Source organism: Diabrotica virgifera, chromosome 1, assembly GCF_917563875.1.
Source record: "Diabrotica virgifera virgifera chromosome 1, PGI_DIABVI_V3a".
Classification (NCBI taxonomy): Eukaryota; Metazoa; Arthropoda; class Insecta; order Coleoptera; family Chrysomelidae; genus Diabrotica; species Diabrotica virgifera.
In genome coordinates, this window is record NC_065443.1 from 315,057,766 (window position 1) to 315,077,032 (window position 19,267).

Genomic DNA, 19,267 nt, shown 5'->3' on the forward strand with positions numbered 1-19,267 from the left:
AAAAGGGTTCTTGCACTTTCTCAGGTTTATTGAACTCAATACAAAACAGTAAGGTTATAAGAGATGAGATCTGCCATCGGCGATCGGCGTTGACGTATTAGTGCCTCACTTCACAACTTACAGAGTTGCCAGATTGTGCCGATAGTACAGTTAGCATTTCAGCATCTTGTCAGCACTGATGATGATCGGTCATCCGATCGAAAACTAGTTCTGTGATGTAGTCCTTTTTAGGGAATTTTAACAATATATACCTTATATATAACAAATATACCTTTTATAAAGGATTTTACTTTTTTCTTTTTTATTGACTTCTGTTTTTTTAGCCGGACCGGAGGTTAGTATAAAAACAGATCCGTTTCATTTGGTAGAGACCCAAGGAAAGGTCACTTGTACAGCTGCAGCAAATCCCCTGCCCGACTTGAAATGGGAGTACAGGTCCTGTTTAAAGGATACGTGTCAATACGTACCAGTAAGTATTACATGGAAAAATATCCTCCCTTTTTTACTTGTTTATTGTAGGATAAACTTGATAATCCGACATTTTCAACTATTAGGGCCGGTTGTTCGAACGCTAATCAACAATGATCACTATCAAATATTTAATTACTGTCAAAACTGTCAATGTCACCTTTGGTTGGGTTGCTAAAAACATAATTGATTACAATTCTGAGACTATAATCAATTAATATAACAATAATTATTAACATAATTGATAATAAATCTCATAATTTTAATTAATTATGTTTTCAGCAACCCAAACAAAGTTGACATTGACAGTTTGGTGACAGTAATTAAATATTTGATAATGATAATTGTTGATTAGCGTTCGAACAACCGGCCCTTAGAGTAATTGTCTGTAAACAATGTAGCATTTTTTTGGTCGTTACCGGATTTAATTCACGTGTAGTAAGGTCTTCACATAACCTCTGGTGAATAGAAATAATTTATATTATAGTAACGAAAAATTCGCTGTAAAACGAAATCAAGAGACGTCTTATATTCTAGTTCGATGAGAGAGCGCCATAAACGCCCTTACTAGAATCACTATCATTAGATATCTTCAAAGAGTTCAAAGCCCTACTTCAAACAAATCAAGCCTGCTAGTACCAAATCACAACAAAATAACTCGATATGGATGCCTTAGCGACATCTGCTTAAAGCAATTCAAAGTATTATTTCCGAAGAAATAAAACCTCTATTGATACCAAGTTTTTGGTTACGCCTTCGTGCTTTCTATTACTTAAAAACCACTTCTTGTCTATTCAGCGTGGCAAAATTCCAACGAAAAGTTGGTTCAGATACTCAGTTAGGAGTACAACTACTACAAAAGAATTCGCTGTAACATGAAATCAAGAGACATCTTATATTTAAGTTGGTTCATAGACTGCCATAAACGCCCTTACTAGTTTCACTCTCATTAGAGATTTTCAGAAGGTGTGTATCTCTGAACGAACTGAAACAAATCAAGCCTCCTAGTAGCGTATCACAACAAAATATCTTATATGGATGCCCTAGCGACATTTGCTTAAAACAATGTGAAGTATTATTTTCCAAGAAATAAAACGTCTAATGAGACCAAGTATCTGGTTACGCCTTCGTGGTTTATTTTACTTGCAAACCAAGCGAATGCCGAATAAGAAAGACACGGGGAGGTCTAAAATTTTCACCTCCCTTCTTGCCAATTTAGCATGGCAGATTTCCAACGAAAACTTGGTCTTGATACTCAGTTAGCAGTAAAACTAATACAAAAGAATTTTGTATTAAAACGTAAAACGTAAAACGTACGCTGTAAAACGAAATCAGATAGTTTTAGTTCGTTTATAGATAATCATATACACACACCCTCTGAAGATCTCTAATGAGAGTGAAACTAGAAGCAGTGTTTATGGCGCTCTCTGAACAAACTGAAATATGCGACGTCCCTTGATTTCGTTTTCTAGCGAATTCTTTTGTATTAGCTTTACTCCCAATTGAGTATCGGAACCAAGTTTTAGTTGGAATTTTGCCAGGCTGCAAAGCAAGTAATAGTTTTTATCTTCATTCGCTCGCCAGCAACGGGAGTGATATTAGGTATAAGTTTTTGGATTTAGTTTTCATTTAATCAATGTTTGGTTTCTCTAACATGTCCAGATGTCCAACAGCTTTCTTATGAGAGTGGAGGTGAAGTAGTGTAAGTAATTCATCAAGTTTTTCGCTAGGAAGCGATTCCTCAAGTTGTTCTCTATTAAAAGATCACGCAAAGTAAGTAGTCAATAAAATAGTACGAGGTAAAACAAAAGTAAGTGCAGAATGGGTCATCTTTAATTATTGTAGTGGGTATCTGAACAATTCCAGAATTTTTCAGAAGATTCTATAAACCGAAAATTTTTAAACTGTGACACTTTTATTATATTTATTTCAAATAATATTTCTCCTTCGATTTCGCTAATTTCTTAAGAACTCTTTTGATTTTTTAAATTTCAGATTGAAGGAAAAATTTTATCGACGCATGGTGTAAATGTAACTTCTGAAATTGTCATTAACCTAAAAGAAAATGGACGTGTTAAATGTATAGCAACCAATTATATCAACTCTGAGGAAAGTGTTATAGGATACTTTGTAACAGGTTCGTATTAACAATATATTTATTTAATTTATTTTAAAGTATAATTTACTATTTTTATTGGGAATTAACAACAATTTCCTAAGATTCAAAATGAATAACCATTTTCAATATCGTTGCAACACGAAACTACAGCCGCATCATTATTCCAGTTCAATCAGAGAGTGCAGCAAGCACCTCTACCGGTTTCGAAACTCATTAGTCTCTCATCAGGAGGCACATATGCTGCTCTCTCTGACCAAACTAGGACAAACCCCGGTGTGCAGTCACGGATTGCAACGAACGAAATTGCAGGGATGCTCTAGCGGCAACTGCTAGCAAAAACTAAGTTTTTACTCTAATGGAATATAAAACAGCATAATGTTACTCTACATCCCACCCGACTGAAAACAATGGGAATCTTTTCTGGTTACACCTCCGAGGCTTCTACAATTTGCAAGCCATAACGGATGCTGAGACTAAGGAAGATGAGGAAATTTTACATTTATTTATAATTCACGTCCCATCTGCTCAGCGCGGTAAAGTTCCACGAGAATGATTCCCTTCGTACTCCAATCAAGATAAACATGTAAATAAAAAATGAATAATCATTTTCAATATCGTTGCAACACGAAACTACAGCCACATCATTATTCCAGTTTAATCAGAGAGTGCAGTAAGCACCTCTACCGGTTTCGAAACTAATTTCCTAAGACTTCTAAAATCTTAGGTTTTCCCAACTTGACTGGAAGTTGAACTGCAACTCAACGTTTGAACTGTTTGTGTAACTTTGAGTCTCCAAATCTGGGAAATTTCTCCCGGAATTTTCCCATGATCTGGGAAGACCGAGATAACTCTTGATAAGGTGGTAAGGGAAAGAAAAGCAAAGGCGAGGACACGACCAGATGTCCTCCATTGCCGGAGGTACAGATACACCTATGCCAGGCATGGACGCCGGTAACCACCGGCAGTTCGGAAACTGTTTTCTTGTGGCATTGTTTAATTTAGTGTTACGTTTATATGGGATTTAGCCACAATTGTTAGTAGGTTGTGAGACTTTTCCAGAAATTTTAAACCTAATTTTCTTTTATATTTCCCTGAGGACGATTTTCGGAGAGGAAATCGAAACGTCAAAGAATAGTTAATTAAGAAATGTAATTGTCATTATACCAACAATTGTGGCTCAATCACATATAAACATTACACTAAATCCATTGAGATGTAACGGGTGATAGTAGTTAAAATTACTGATATCGAATCTGCGAAGATGGCTGGACTGCTACTTCAGGCGCTTAGATTACTATCTAATGTGCACGGATTGTGTCGTCCTCGATTCTCCCACACGTACTCTTAGGATGTTGCGAAAAGTCCCTTTCGTCCAAACTGCTTCACAAACAAACAAATAGGACTCGCTCGAATTCTCGACTCAGTCTTCTCTCTGTTCGATATCTTGTGCAAATAGATACCAATCGGCTACTCGTTCTAGACAGGAACCTTCCTCGGACAGAGGAAAATTAACTTCTCAAATCGGTCAACGATTTTGTTTCAACTTGATTCTGGTCGCAAAGGCCAATTTCACCACTTTACACTGACTTCTCACTTTTCAAAAAATGGACTGCCGTCTCCAGATATTCATTACACAGTGCTTATTTTTTCTCTCGTCAAAATCAGACTCAACACTCTCATCCCTTCCATCCATCCTTTTCCACCAATCACAAAACATCCTTTCTACCCACTACACCCATATTATCATTTCTTAAGAACCAATTTAATTTGTATACAACTTTCCATTTTGTTAAATTCTCGGAGATATCAAATTACTTTAGATGTTTTAAAATGCTAAACAAGAAGCCTTACATTCTAAACTCAATAAATTTGTTTACCGCTTAACCTTCTTCGAATTTTTTATAAAATGTCTTATTGTCCATTGCAAAGCGAAATAAAACTGTATTGTCTAATCTGACGGCACCATTGTTTTACGTCGGTCCAAAAACCCATTAATAAAACCACCTTCTTAACGATTTCACTTTCTGCGAAAACATTGATTACTAACTAAATTATCCTATCACAATTTTTGGTCATATACATGGCGATGAAAATCTATAATTTCGTGGTCTCTGATATAAATTTATTTTCTAAATTTTTTCCAAACAAAATTATACAACAGTATGTATGTGTGTACTTCATCTGACTTCATGCTAAGTGTGAGACAGGCGTCCATTTATAGATTCCCCATAAGGAGAATAGGTTAGTTACATAAGTGTTTTAGAAATATTTATATGCTAAAAAGTTATCCGTTGTTTTATTTGCAGACGTACCTAATGGGTTTGCAATTACCGGTTTTGATGATACTGTTATCGTTGACGAACCACAGCATAAGGCGATATACGCACTTGGCGAAAAGATTCATGTGGTGTGTTCAGCAACTTTGACCAACTACAGTGAAGTTAGTTGGAATCTAAATGGACGACCTATACACTCCATAGCAAGTAAGTACCGTTTTAACTATTATGTTTCTATTTCTTTAACACATTGGCTGCCACAAGGATCACCGGCGATCCTAACTAACAGATTACAATTGTGCCATTGGGATCACCGGTGTTACTTGTGCGTATTTAACTTTCAGAATTATTATAACGGTCGGCACTGTGAGGACGCTCAACTAGTTTTACTGTGGCACACTAGGAACCCATAGTTAGCTTATGTTATTTTGTTAGGCGCGATAATGTCGTAAATAGCTTGTAACGACAGTTGATAATAAGGCGTTGTAGAAACGATTAGTGGCGTTCATTATCAAGTTTTTCTACGGAATTAGCAGTTTTTTTGGTGAATTTGAAATTATGTGAAGTAAGTATATGTAGTTTATTCGTTTTAAAATCTTGTTGCTTGAATATCTGTAAGGATAAACAAAATATTACAGTATTTATTTTACATAACCTCAAATGTTTTTGCTTACCTACATTGAATTAATGAAAAATGGTGATAGTAAAGTTACTTTTTTTAATTGGAATTTGTCTTTCAGATCATGGATAATTTACCAAGTACAAGTAAAATGCAGCGTCTGCCAAATAAAAATAAAAAGTTGACAGAGGCGGAGTTGCTCAAATTGTTAGAGGAGGATTCTGATGAATGTGTGTTATCCGGTTCAGAGTACAACCCGAGTGACGAAGAAGAATCTGATATAGAAGATGAATCTAACAGTGATTCAAGCTTATTAGATGAAAATACACGACAATCGGTAAAATCTAACGACCAGCAAAATAATGACGATGAATGGTACGAAGTTGACTGTACTCATTTACGTCTCGATATACAGTTTCCTGGTAATGAATCATATGTCTATGATGATAGGTATCCTCAAAATAGAACCGAACTAACTCCTTTTCATGTATACAGGAAACTGATCGATGATGAAATTTTACAACTTATTGTAGAGGAGACTAACAGAAATGCTGCGCAAGTAAAAAATGCACAACGTTATAGCAGATCATCCAGAATTCATGCACGGAAACCTACCAATAAAGAAGAAATTTTAAAATTTTTGGGTTGTGTTATGTATATGGGAGCTGTCAAGCTTCCCAAAATTGCTGATTATTGGAGTAAGTCACCATTGTATAATTTTACTTTTATTTCTTCTGTAATGACTAGAAACAGATTTCAGCTTCTTTTGAGATTCTTGCATTTTGCTGATAACACGGCTGCTTTACCAAACGATCGTTGCCATAAAATTAGAAAATTATTTGAAATGACACAATTACGTTTTGCCCAACAATGTAATTCTGGCTCAATACTAGTTGTTGATGAAAGTATGATTCCCTTTCGAGGAAGACTACTTTTCAAACAATATATACCTTCAAAGCGTCACCGCTATGGCTTGAAACTGTTTAAATTATGTAATCCTGCAGGTTATACTCTAAAAATGATTATGTATACCGGAAAAATGGCTAATAAAGGGCAGGATTTATCGGGAAAAATTGTACTAGATTTAGCAAACGACTATCTACAAAAAGGAAGAGTTTTAATAACAGATAATTACTATACGTCTGTGCCTTTAGCAAAACAATTATTAGATGCTAATAGTCACTTATTAGGGACACTACGTAAAAATAGAAAATATATTCCAGAAGATATATTCTCCGCAAAATTAAAAAAAGGAGAGATAATTGGAAAGGAACATCGTGATGGCATTGTAATAGGCAAATGGCACGATAAACGTGATGTCCTCTTCTTGACGACCAGACATGGAATCGACATGAAAGAGACAGGTAAACATAAGAAAGATGGTGTAGCTATAATTAAACCTGAAGCAATTATAGACTACAACAAAGGAAAAGATGGTGTTGATGTCTCAGATCAACTCGCAAGCTATTTCTCACCTCTGAGAAAAAGTGTTCGCTGGTACCATAAAGCTGCAATTGAAGTTTTATTGAATACGGCTGTCATCAATAGTTTGATAATATATAATTCCTTCAACACACCAAAACAACAAGTTATCTCATTTCGGGAAATGCTAATCCTAAGTGTAGTCAATTACAGTCCGATGCATGAGCCTATTACTACTGTAAAGCATATGCTTGTTACAGTTGACGCCAAAACTACAAACAATAGGAAGAAGAGAAAACGTTGTAACCAATGTTACACTGAAACAGTTGCAACAAAAGGCAGCAAAGAAGCTCAAAAGAAACCCAAACTTGTTTCTACATTTTGTAATGTTTGTGAAAAATTTTACTGTGTGACATGTTTCACTAAAAAGCATTAAGTTGTTCACGATCACCGGTGATACTAGTGGCACATACGTGTGTAATATGTTAGTGCAGTGCCATTAGGATCACCCGTGATTTCGCTATTTTTTTCAAAAAAATTTGTAAGAATGTAAACTTACATTGTAATATTAACCATTTGTATGAATAAATATTGTTTTGTAAGCATTTTTCACTTTGGCACCTGGTGAACGTACCTAACACTCTTATGGTGGCAGCCAATGTGTTAAGGAATATTATCATCATCATCAATCAGCCCTTTGCATCCACTGCTGGATATAGGCCTCCCCTATTTTCGTCCACTGTCTTCTGTCCTGGGCGCTTAGAATCCAATTAGTGGTCTTCCTCGTCTTCTTTTATCAGCTCTTGGACTCCAGTCGAACAACCTCTTTGTTCATCTCCCATCTGTAAGACTGGCCACATGACCGACCCAGCTCCATTTAAGTTTTGCCACCTGATATACAACATCTGTGACTCCTGTTCTCAATCGTAGATCTTCGTTTGTTATATGGTCCCGCAATGACACACCAATCATCGACCTTTGCATCTTACGTTGAGCAATTCTTAGCTTCTTAGCAGATGTGGTTGTTAATGTTAGAGTTTCAGTACCATAGCATAACCGGCAAAACGCATTGGTTAAAGACTTTCCGTTTCAAGCAGATTGGAAAATCACTTTTGAACACGTCACTGAGTTTATCGTATGCGGCCCAGGGGCCTGATTCTAATTCATTTCGAGGTCGCAATTTAATTTTGACTCCAATATGATGGTCGCAATTTGGGGATATTAACCTTTCAGTGCTAACGCATGGTCTCATAGACGGAGCTAACCTGTTCATACCGATAATTAACGATCTATTTCGATATTCGGGCTAGGTCATTCAATAGCTTCATATTTTACCTAACCGTTGTTAGTATTAAAATATTGTTGAACGTAGATGCATAGTTCGTTCGTTACACAAGATTTCGGTCTCAGAGACGGATGTTAGCTTTTGCGGCTGTGCTAAAGGTAAGGATTGTAACTTTTATCGTTGTATTTTTAGTGAATAAAATAATTTTTTTTTTACTTTTTAGAAATAGAAATGAACTACGAAAAGTCGAAAAACAAAGTACAGTTGTTACTCATGTAATAAATTTATGTGCTTAGAACACGTAAAGGGTATATGTGTGGAATGTTCAGAAAAAGATTGACTTTTTTAAGTGTAAAGTTACTTCGTATTATTAGAATTGCTTAAGTGTGGTTATTATAAGTGGATAATTTCATCTTTAGTTTAAAAATAACTCAGCAAATTTTTTGTTTATATTAAGATTTTAGGGTTTTTTTCTCACTTTTTAGAATAGTTGCTTGTTTTTGTTAAGGAATTATTTTTGTCAAAATAAATGTTTATAAATATAATTTTTAAATAAAACTGCATTTATTTTAAATAAAAAAGTATTTAGTAAGACCCTTGAAGTAATTAAATTTTAAAAATTTGTAAAATTTACAGTACTAGGGCATGTATAAACATACGGTCCCAGAGACGGACGTTAGCACTTATGTCAAAATACTTCACGTTAGCACTGAAAGGTTAAGATATTAACGTTATCATTTTGACACTGCTCAAAATTTGGGTTGGCGCTCCGGTTTATTGGATTTATTGGCTACTCAACCACCGCAACATTTGTTGATAGTCTGGGAAAATTATCGAAAAAATGCCATTTTTGGGAAAAGTTACTTACCAGCTATTTTATTGCTAAAATCGAATCTTAAGATTACATATTGTAGTAATATGGGGTATGACTAGTGTGACCAACTAGCCCGAAAAATCCGGGACATGGCCCGAATTACGAAGTCGTGTCCCGGCGTCCCGGAAAAGGTTTCTGGGCCATCCGAATTTTCAACTTTTTGGTAAAATTCAATTTTTTTCGTTATTCTTTTAAGAATACACATCAAATTCAATTTTTGGGACAAAAAAAAATCGACAATAATTATGAATTTAAAAAATAAGCAATGTAAAGAATTACATTGCAAGAATACATTATATATTTTGTTTGTTGAGGTCAACTTAAAATATGAATGGATTGATTTTTAAATGTTTTGAAGCTGTTTTCTTGTGGCCTGTTTGGCAATTATATTTTTAACCTAAGGTTATATTTACATGGAAATGCAACATCACTTTATTTTCTAATTTTTTACTTTTTTGAGAATGACTGGTAGTCGAGACGTCAAAAACTAACAAAAATATAATTATTATTACATATAACCAATTGTGGCTTAATCCCATTAAAAATATCATTGTCAACATAAAAATGTTAAATAATCAATAAAATGATGATATTAAAGTCCTATATTTAAAAAATAAAAAATGGCCCGATTTTCATTGAAAAGTCCCGGATTTCAAGTATTTTTTTCAGTCTTGTCCCGAATTCAACTGAATTGGAGTTGGTCACACTAGGTATGACAAGTGCGCAAAAAGTGTGTTATTTTATTTATAAACAAATTAGCACTCCTAAATCTTGTTTGTTTTTATAAGTGCGCTGCAACTCCTAAGATTTTTCCTTTAAACCAAAAACACTCAAATAAAAATTCACCGTAATTTAGTTATGCACAAAGTTAGGTTTTTTCCGATTTCCTTCAACAAAAAGTTTACTCGGAAAATCCGAGTTTTTCCAAAAAAATCTGTAATTCTCAATTAAAATTTTAGGGAAGTAATTATTTATCAATAATTAAATAAAGTGATGACATGCAATATTTTTATAGTAGATTATACATCAGGAGGCCGGCGACAATCTAACCAATAGAAATTTCGGTCGAAATAATAACCAGAAAGGTTATGATACACCAGAATAACTATGATTTTCGTATAAAAAAGCACTATACCCATTCAACCTAATTTACAGAATTGCAATTGGACTATTTGAGCGGTCTCAGGAACGTTATGAAGAAACAATTTTTTTGCTTATAAACAAATAGAACCCCTCAGAAAATATTTGATTAAATTAAATTAAGTTAACGCCGTTGAAAACGGCACGACTTCTGTGACCTTTTCGAAGAAAAAAAATTGAATTGCGAGGACTGGTTCCAGGTATAACTGGTCAAATTTGACCGGAATTTGCGACAGGGTTATAAAAAACAGGATTTCAATCTGTGAACCATTACCTTTTTATTCCGGTCCTCGTTGTACATACAAATTTTCATATCTTCAAGACACTCATAACAAAAAAGATTTATGTCACCAAGTTATCCAAGATCTTGTTTGGAAAAACCGAATTTTTCGAGGAAAATTTCTGCCGAAGGAAATCATAAAAAATATCTATGTGCAGAATTGAATTATAGTGAATTTTTTTGTGAGTATTTTTGGTTTAACATTAAAATCTTCTGAGTTACAGAGCAATAATTGAAAAAAGATTTCGGAGCGCTGATTTGTTTATAAACCAAATAGCATACTTTTTGAGAACTATACTTATTTTCCCAGAATATTACGTTACATCTTTCATTGTCTTGATAATTCATATTGTGGAAATTCTCAATTATTATATTTCTAATTTAATACCATTCTATCTAATTCCTCCAAAACGAGCAAATTTCCATAAAACCAATATCTTTCCATAATTTCGATTCGAAATTATAATATCAACCACTTTTTTGGAGTCGCAATTAATTTCGATAAGTCGCTATTTAATGACATCATTTCGTTAGTTTAACTAAAATCCACAAGGCTCGCACAGTCGTATTGCAACATCGCCATGTTGATTGCGACTTGTTTTTAGTCGAATTCTGAATTATAATCAGGGCCCAGGAGAGGATAATTATTCTTCGTTTCAATTCGCACGTTTGATTGTCCAGTGCCGGATTTAGGATACTTGCGGCCCTAGGCCAAATTACCCCGAGCGGCCCTCGATAACTTCACGATTATGTAATTAAAACATAAAGCACATTTCATATTAATACATAACGTTTATTTTAATTAATTTTTTAAAATTGGTACAACAAACAAAGCATAACATGAATGAATAGAAATGCCACTAATGTTCTATTTGAATACGGTACATAAATATATTGAAATATTGTATTCGCTAATTAAATAATCTTCGTTTACAAATTTAGCTATAACCCCAAAACAGCTCTACCAAAAATTTCCAAAATATTGCTAAAATTATTATATTATAAATTAGTATTGCAGTGAATTCTTAAAATTAAATAACATTTGTTTCATTCGGGGGGAAAAGTACAGGTGACAACAAAAGACTAAAAAAAGCTGAGTTGAAAAGACATTATAAGTAAAACAACAAGCAAAATAATATGAACTGTAATAGTAATAGGCTACGGTACTGAAAAATAAAAATATTAAGGATACAACAAATAAACTTCTAGATCGTTCAATTCTCACATTATTCTCTTATACTGAAAAATGTCAATGGCATGTTCTTAATTTGGATAAAGTTAGATTAGTGATTAACATTGACACTCACTCCACTCCATACTCATAATAAATCGCATATCTAAACTCTAAACACTCTAGCTTTTTTGGCTGCAATAATCAAATCGTTAAATTCTAAGGCTTAAAAAAGCTCAACATTTGAAACAAAACTAGCCAAACTAAGACAATCTAGAATCTTCGTCAAAACTCGAGAAACTCGAGTCCCTCAAGTAGTTTTTGATTCTTTTCAACACGCTGAATGATCTTTCTCCAGATGCATTAGATGTCATCATCCACAGTAGAATGCGCAAAGCCGTGTCCATATTCGGAAATAATGTTGTTAACTGTTTTTCACGAATGAGTTTCAGATACACCAAAAGTGTATTCTTCGGAGGCTTGGTAAATTGGTAATCTTGTTATCATGAGGTTCTCTTTCTTCATCAAATTTACTTTCAACAAAGCCTTTGAACTGTACCTACACATTCTTCTCCAAAGTCACCGTCTATGTCGATTCAATACTTTTTAGCCAAAATAGATTTTCCTTTGATTTCTTCATTGGAAATTGACGATAAGTTATTTAAAAATCCAAATTCTTCATTAAGGCTGAAATAAACTTCGAACATTTTATTCAATAATTCTGAATAAAGTCTGTCAATTACAACATTGAATGTATTAATCTTTATAAGTCTTCTTTGCCATTAAAGTGGGGTTCAGTGGATTCATCTTCTTTGTCTTCGATGGAGAGAGCTTGTATTTTCGGTCGTCTTTTTATTTCAAGAATATAGGTTTCATTTTTAGACAACTCTTTTCCTCTTTTTTCATAGGAATCAAAGTTGTCTCTCAGACTCAACACTTTACTTTAGAGATTTGTTGCAAGTATATTGTTATATGTTGCAAGTCACATTGAAGTCTGTAGCAGTCTTATGCAAAGTTTTGCTACTCTTGTCAAAACGTTGTAAAATATCGTATTATACCTTATTCCACATGTTTAGTAGAATGGCATTCTCTAATTTGAAAAATTTTTTACTGATTACATTAGCTTCAGTTCGGCTCACATTTTCCCCCCTGTATCGGCTGATATTTTTTTAATTGCATCGTAGTAGCTCCAGTAGTTAAGTAAAATAGCTTTTACAGCATGTCATTTGGCAACGTTTATTCTTTTGGAAGGAGTTTCTTTTCGTTACTGCTATTTTTGACAATGTTTTCCAACACGGCCCATCTTGAAGTAGATGCACTCATGAAAACGTAAAATTCTTGAATAAACGTTAATTTTTTATTTATTAATAAATTTTAATAATATTAATTGTATATAAATTAATAATAAGCGTTAATATTTATTTTTGATATGAACGTTGGTTATTTTAATTAGATTGTATTGTTTATATTATAAAAGTAATGTACTCGATTTACAGTAGTGGTAATTGTTAATTAATTTTGGAAAATAAAAATTTAATTTTTTTACCAAAAAAGTTTTTTTACAAAACGCTGCGGCCCCCTTTTGCTTGCGGCCCTAGGCCGCGGCCTAGTCGGCCTAGTGGTAAATCCGGCACTGTGATTGTCTCTCGTGATTCTTATTTCATGACCAAGATATTTGTACTTTTTCGCAAACTCCATTTCGCAGTCGATAATGACAATGTTTTCACTGGGGACCAGGTTTGTCATTAGCTTTGTCTTAGATATGTTAATTTTTAACCCAACCTGAGAACACATCTTAAGCAACAATTATTGATTGTAATGAAAATTGTAAAATAACATTTCATAATTGTTTTGACGCTTGTGAATATAATATAAAAAATCTTTAATCTAACGAAAAACATTTTAAAATCTTTTTAGGAATTGAGTTATCCAAGAAGACTAGCAAATATTCAACCAGTTCAATATTGCAAATAAATAACATCAATAAGAATGACTCAGGAATTTATAACTGTGTAGCAAGAACCCCTACAGGACTTAACTCAACCAAATATATTAACATTTCGATTGTGGGTAAGTATACACCTGTATACCTATTCTTCTAGGCGGGAACAATTTTTTTAAGACATGCAGAAAATGTATTGGTAAACGTCGGACATTTTAAACAATAAACTTGAAATCACGGCTCACCAAAACTCAAGTCAGTTGGCTGGTATCAACCGTATATTTTTATCACTTAATTTATAAGCTATAATTAAATTATATTTACTATATTATATTTATTCAAAATATCTTTCAAGAAGTTCCAAGATCAAAATCTATAAATCCATCGTCAGACCTGTACTAATATATGGTTGCGAACGAAAAATACTAGAACAATTTTCGGTCCTCACCACGACATTAACACAAACCAGTATAGGATCAGAACCAACCTCGAATTAAAAGAACTCTACAATGACACCGATATTGTCCAAGAAATTAAATCACAGCGACTAAGATGGACAGACCACGTGCACAGACTTCATAACGAGAGACTTGTAAGACTGGTATGGGAGGAGATTCCTACAGGCAAAAGACCACTCGGACGTCCCAGAATGCGATGGAGAGATAACATCCAAGCAGATCTCCGGGAAGTGAGCATTCCGTTTGACCCTAGGTTGATGGAAGACCGAAGAAATTGGAAGAAAGTTGTAGAGTCAGTCAGGACCCACCCAGGGTTGTAGCGCTACGTGATGATGATGATGATATTATATTTATTAGAGAAAACTGGTATATCTCAGTATGAAAATGAGAGGCAACAGATACAAATAGCTGCAGTTAATACTCAATGGAAAGCTCGACGGAAAAAGAGGAATTGGCAGGAAGAAATATTCATGGCCCCGAAACCTTCGTCAATGGACTGGCTTATCAGCAGATCAATTATTACATACCGCGCAAGATCAAGAACGATATAGGCAAATTGTCATAGAAGCTACCCACGCCTAAAATTTGGGTACGTTACTTAAAGAAAAAAGACATAGAGAAACTATGTCAAATTTAAATTTTCCCCACCCGTTCGGATTCATAAATAATGCTGTAACGCAAGAGGCTTCTTATCAATACAAGTCTTATTCCAGAGATGCCTGATGTCAATTAGATACGCATGCGTAATTGATTGAGTACAGCACCCCAAATGATGCAAATACTATAAGAAGCAGGAATTAACAACCATGATCTGAAAATTTTTAGATGCTTTTTACTAGAATCACACTGCAAATCTCAGAGTTGAAGGTGACCGTACCTATATCTGAAAATCATGCATGGGATGAAACAAGGATGTGTTTTGTTTCACCTAGTATCTAAACTGATAGAATATTTATCGAAGCTTTGCAGGAAACTAAAAAAGGTATTCTGTAAACGGGTACTAGCTAAATAATGTCATTAATGCAGATGGCATCATAGTATTTGCAGACAACCTAGAAGACCTACAAGTTCTTAAAAGTAAAACAATATGGACTCAATATAAGTGTAAAGAGGACTAAGATTATAAAATTAGCAAGATGAAGATAATAAAACTTCATCTACCAACCAACTTTATTTTCTTCAGGTGCCTATCCGTTACGAATGTTTTCAATAATTTTGGCAATGATATTCTTATTAGCTGCTGCCTTGAAAAGCCCTGTAGTGGATGTCGCAAACCAGGTCCTCAAGTTCTTTAGTCAAGATATTTTTCTTCTTCCGATGCCTCTTTTACCATTCACCTTTCTCTGCAAAATGCATATTAACAGGTTAGATTAACCCTATAGATATCCTGTTTAATTTATTGCGATGTGGCCGAAATATTCTAAGTTTATTCTTTTCACGGTGCACATTATTTCCTTCTCTTTGTTAAGGTTTTGGAGTATTTTGGCATTTGATATTTTGTCCATATATGATATCTTAAGAATTCTTCTATATGTCCACATTTCGAACGCTTCCAGTCTCTTCGTTGTTGCTTCCGTTAGAGTCTACCCAAACAGCACAGTACGTTTTGAGTACGTACAATTTTGGTACTGTACGTACATGATGTAAAATGTACGTTTTAAGTACGTACACTGGGGTACATACCAGTACGTACAGAAGAGTACGTACTAAGTACGTACTATCACGTCCAAGTATGTACCATGAGAAAGAAGAGCTAAGGCATATTTATTATGTCAGGTTATGTTAACCTAACCTAATTTATTTGGTTAGGAACAGGAACTTTCCTTCCACCTCGAGTACAGTTTTGATGTGATAATTCATTGCAAGACAGTTTCATTTAGATTTTTTTTACTTATTTTTGGTGTTGGAGCTTAGTGTGGTTTCCTGTTATCTTAAGATTATTGAGGTGAGTGTTTTTTAACTTATTATAGTAATACTGAAAAATGTATTTTGTGGGCGAGGAAGTTAGATAAATAAAATTAAATAAAAAATAAGTATATTTAAAACAAAACCATTTGGCAAACTTTAAGAGTCATAAGTTTTGCTTGTTTTTGTACTTCAAATATGAATTTTTTTTCATATTGGTGAATAAAAAGGTAATTTTAACAATTATTAATTCATCATTTAGGTATCTATTTTAAATTTTAGACATGTCATCAAATAGTAAACATTACAAAAATGCTACAAAGCAATTGAAACGATTTAAGCAAATGAATGTGCAAAAAATATCTAGTTTTAATATTTCAGTGAAAAGTGAAATACTAGTTTAGATAATAAAACTATGGATATGACAGACACTAATGATAATTCAATGGATGTTTTTGAAAATTTAGAACATCATCCATTACCACACTCTCTTTCAGACACACTCTGTTTTGAATATGAGAATATATTATTAGAAGATGAAAAATGTATTAGTGATACTAGGGAGGATACTACATAAAAGTCTTACCAGTAGCTTATAAGAATGGTGCTGTAAACATAATATTACACATGTGGCTATTAATGACCTGTTAAATATTTTAAAACCATATCATCCTGAATTACCCCGAGATGCTAGAACTCGTGTTACACACTCCAAGGAAAACTATTCTACAACCAATAAACTCAGGTCACTATATTCATTTTGGATTGAGAAATTGTTTGCAAAAACTACTGTCTCAGTATTCTGGAGAAGAGTGTCTTGATACTGTAGAAATTTTAATTAATATAGATGGTCTTCCACTTTCAAAAAGTTCATCCAGTCAAGTGTATCCAATTTTATGCAGTTTATATCCGAAACAGGGGCCAGTTGATATAGTTGGTATATATCACGGTTATGAGAAACCCAAAGATTCTAATTTATTTTTAGAAAAATTTGTAGAAGATGCCATAGAAATAATAATTAATAATGGTATGAAATATGAAAGTAGAACTTATTTTATTAAAATTAAAGGTTTTATTTGTGATGCTCCTGCTAAAGCATACATTACATGTACTAAAGGTCATTCTGGTTACATGTCTTGCAGTAAATGTGACATTGAAGGGGTTTACACTAATAGGATTTGTTTTCCTGACAAGAATAATTTTCATTTGCGCACTGCATAAATTTGACTGTATTTAAACTACATTTGACTGTAATTAAATGCATTATGTAACAAAGATATGTACTATACAGTTAACTATAATTTATTGGGCTTAAAATAAAGCATTTAATCGTACTAGAGGGACATCAGTCTTAAAACAGATTTTTTTAAATTATTGTAAAAAACAACCCACTTCTAAATTTCTAAATATTTAGAGCAGTTGCAAAAATGAATTGATTTTCGGAGACACACAAGGCAGCCATACATTTAGCAGTATTATTTATTTATATGGGTGTATTTCCATGGGTTAATTAATGTTTCAGTTGATGATGGTTGTGATAAAATATTCTTTATCAAAAGTATCCAGTTTTATAATTTGATATTCTTTCTTTATAGAAGCTGCAATAAAAAGTCAAAAATGTAGTGATAAGAAGGTGGCGGAGCAAGAAATTGGACGATGGTTGAGGAGAGCCGGGGATCGCTTAAAAACTTTCAAGGAAAAGGAATCAGAATAAAAATTGAATTTATTTATTTTTTAAATAATAAAGATATATTCAGCTATATTTACTTTTATTTACATAAATCATCATAAGTGTGTATAGTATGTACATAATATTATGTATATACAGTGATGAGCACGCTAATAACTGGCAACATAGCACAACAGATGGAAAACATATTAAATTGTGAGATAAAAAGAAATAAAACTAGTAGAGTTGTTAAAATTAGCGATAGTAACATATAAATTGATATTATATTGATTGTTTCCCACCTTTAGACGTATCAGAGGAGTATGTCAACTAAAACTGTCACTGTGACAGTGGCATTTCTCAAAATCGTCTGATACGTCTAAAGATGGGAAACAATCAATATAATGTCAATCTACAAGTTACTACCGCTAAATTTAACACCTTCACTAGATTAATCTCTTTTTATCTCACAACTTAATATGTTTTCCATCTTTTGCGTTATTTTGTCGGTTATTAGTGCGCTCATCACTGTATAGTATGTACTACGTACATACCTTCAATATGTATCTACTAGGTACGTACCTTCAGTACGTACTAGGTACGTACCGTCAGTACGTACTAGGTACGTACCGTCAGTACGTACTAGGTACGTACCGTCAGTACGTACTAGGTACGTACCGTCAGTACGTATTAGGTACGTACCTTCAGTACGTACTAGGTACGTACCATAATTTGGAAAATGTACGTCTTATGTACGTATTAAGTACGTACTTCGTACAGCAAAGTACGTACATTGTACGTACTTTATGTCCCATCAGTACGTACTTAGTATGTCTTATGTACGTACTTGTGCTTACTGGGTAAGACTCTAATCTACTCCATATAATAAGATGGAGAATATAACATCGGAGGAGTCTGAGTTTCAGTTCTAAATTCAAATTGTGTAATTTTAACAGCTTTGACATTTGGATAAACGCTGCCCTTGCTTTTTCTATTCTAGCTTTTATTTCTTAAAGGTACGTGTATTTTGGCACAAGTTTACTACTTTTTGGTTGATGGTAAACTGTATTATCTCAATTTTTTTTTGCTGATTACCAGCATTTACCAAGCAACCAACTACGTCAACCAAACTCCTGTTTGAACCCTCGACATACCTTTAATCCTCCGAGAAAGAATGAACCAACAACCAAAAGAGAGGAGCTCACATCGGAAAAGCTAGGGTCCTTCTGGAAGGAACACTACTTCTCTCTTTCTCTCTCTCTCTCTCTCTCTCTCTCTCTCTCTCTCTCTCTCTCTCTCTCTCTCTCTCGTAAACTGACCTAGCCACAAATAAAGAGCTCCTCAGAATAGTGATCAAGAACCGAGAGGGACTGACCGCCATCAAATCTCGAAAATTAGAATACTTCGAACACATTTTGCGAAGTGAATCCAGATATACCCTCCTACAAGCCATCCTGCAAGGAAAGATATTTTGAGAAAGCGAGGTCCAGGAGTTGAAGAACATCCTGGTTAAAGAACTTCAAAATTTGGTTTAACATAACATCTGTGCAGCTTTTCCGCGCTATAGATAAGATGAAAATTGCCATGATATTCGTCAACACAGCACGGATAGGTCCATAAAGAAGATCATGTAAACTAA

General features: G+C 33.9%; 1 protein-coding gene and 1 long non-coding RNA gene across 2 annotated transcripts in view; both read left to right on the forward strand.

Annotated features, from left to right (window-relative positions):
• Positions 1-19,267, forward strand: part of LOC126878628 (vascular endothelial growth factor receptor 1-like) — a 52,238-nt gene that overhangs the window by 30,005 nt on the left and 2,966 nt on the right. The window contains exons 5-8 of the mRNA XM_050641457.1: positions 324-469; positions 2,464-2,605; positions 4,894-5,070; positions 13,572-13,724. Coding sequence (XP_050497414.1) covers positions 324-469; positions 2,464-2,605; positions 4,894-5,070; positions 13,572-13,724 — 618 coding nt within the window. The remainder of the gene's footprint in view (positions 1-323; positions 470-2,463; positions 2,606-4,893; positions 5,071-13,571; positions 13,725-19,267) is intronic.
• LOC126886398 (uncharacterized) lies at positions 15,644-17,719 on the forward strand. The gene is made up of 2 exons (XR_007698596.1): positions 15,644-15,999; positions 17,555-17,719. It is a non-coding gene; the product is annotated as an uncharacterized LOC126886398 (long non-coding RNA).